Raw genomic sequence first — 1,086 nt, 5'->3', positions numbered from 1 at the left:
TAGGCAGGGGCTCTACCACTGAGCCACACCCCCAGCCCCTCACTGGGGATTCTAGGCAGGGTCTCTACCGCTGAGCCACACCCCAGCCCCTCACTGGGGACTCTAGGCAGGAGTTCTACCACTGAGCCATGCCCCCAGGGGTCCAGATGACTCCAGCCCATCTCTCCTACCTATGGGCTGCAGGTAAATGTGTTTCCGGGCCAGGCTCTGCTTCCGGAGCTGCAGAGAAGCATGGAAGGTCTCGAAATCCTCGGGGGCTTCTGGGCGGCTCAGGAGCCAGTCATAGGCTGAGTGAATGAGCAGGGTGCTGAAGAGCGTCCGATGAGGGTTGTAGGCCTCAGACAGGAAGAGCCTCTCCGACGGGGAGAAGGCTGAGGTATACAGCTGCTTCAGGGCCAGGTCGCTGGAGATCAGAGCATCCTTCAGAGCCCGAGGCCCAAAGCTGAACTCCTGGGGTGGTTTGCACTGCACCATGCCGTGTGTTTGGCTACTGGCCACTCCTTTGATTTCCTTTTCCGGGCCATGGATCTCCCAGGGGACAGCCACCGTCTCTTGTGGAACCTTCCCTCAGGCTTAGAGAGTACCTGCTCAGGGCTCCCAGAAGATGGAGACTGGACTGAGAGACCGTGAGGCTTAATTCTGCCTTGTTCTGGAACTTCTCAGCAAGGTGAGCAGAAAAAAGCCTGCTGACCCCCTGCGGAGGACACATGAGGCCCAGTCACTGCTCTGAGCACACGTGACTGTCTCCCAGACAAGAAACAGTTTTCCTGTGAACTGGAGTCAGAATGACCCCATCTACATACACTACAAGGTACCATTCCCCAAATCAAGAAGGAAGGGGTGTGAACATGCATGCATCTGTGAGTGCGTGCGAGTCTGTGTGTGCGTATCTGTGTGTGTGTGTGTGTGTGTGTGTGTGTGTGTGTGCGCGCGCATGTTGGGGCAGGAGAGCAGAGGCTGACGTCAAGTCTTTCGCTGTCCACCTGACTTTTGGAAAAAGTCTCTCTCACTGAACCCAGAGCTTAAAAGTCCAACCAGAAGCTGGGCAGTGGTGGCGCATGCCTTTAATCCCAGCACTTGGGAGGC

General features: G+C 56.7%; 1 protein-coding gene across 1 annotated transcript in view; it reads right to left on the bottom strand.

The window, feature by feature from the left end:
• Amz1 (archaelysin family metallopeptidase 1) overlaps window positions 1–1,086 on the bottom strand; it is a 19,552-nt gene that overhangs the window by 12,680 nt on the left and 5,786 nt on the right. The window contains exon 2 of the mRNA XM_021187075.1: window positions 171–694. Coding sequence (XP_021042734.1) covers window positions 171–474 — 304 coding nt within the window. The 5' untranslated portion in view covers window positions 475–694. The remainder of the gene's footprint in view (window positions 1–170; window positions 695–1,086) is intronic.

This window comes from Mus pahari, chromosome 23, assembly GCF_900095145.1.
Source record: "Mus pahari chromosome 23, PAHARI_EIJ_v1.1, whole genome shotgun sequence".
Taxonomy (NCBI): domain Eukaryota; kingdom Metazoa; phylum Chordata; class Mammalia; order Rodentia; family Muridae; genus Mus; species Mus pahari.
Note: the sequence above shows the minus strand (reverse complement) of the source record. Positions and strands in the feature narration are given on the sequence as shown.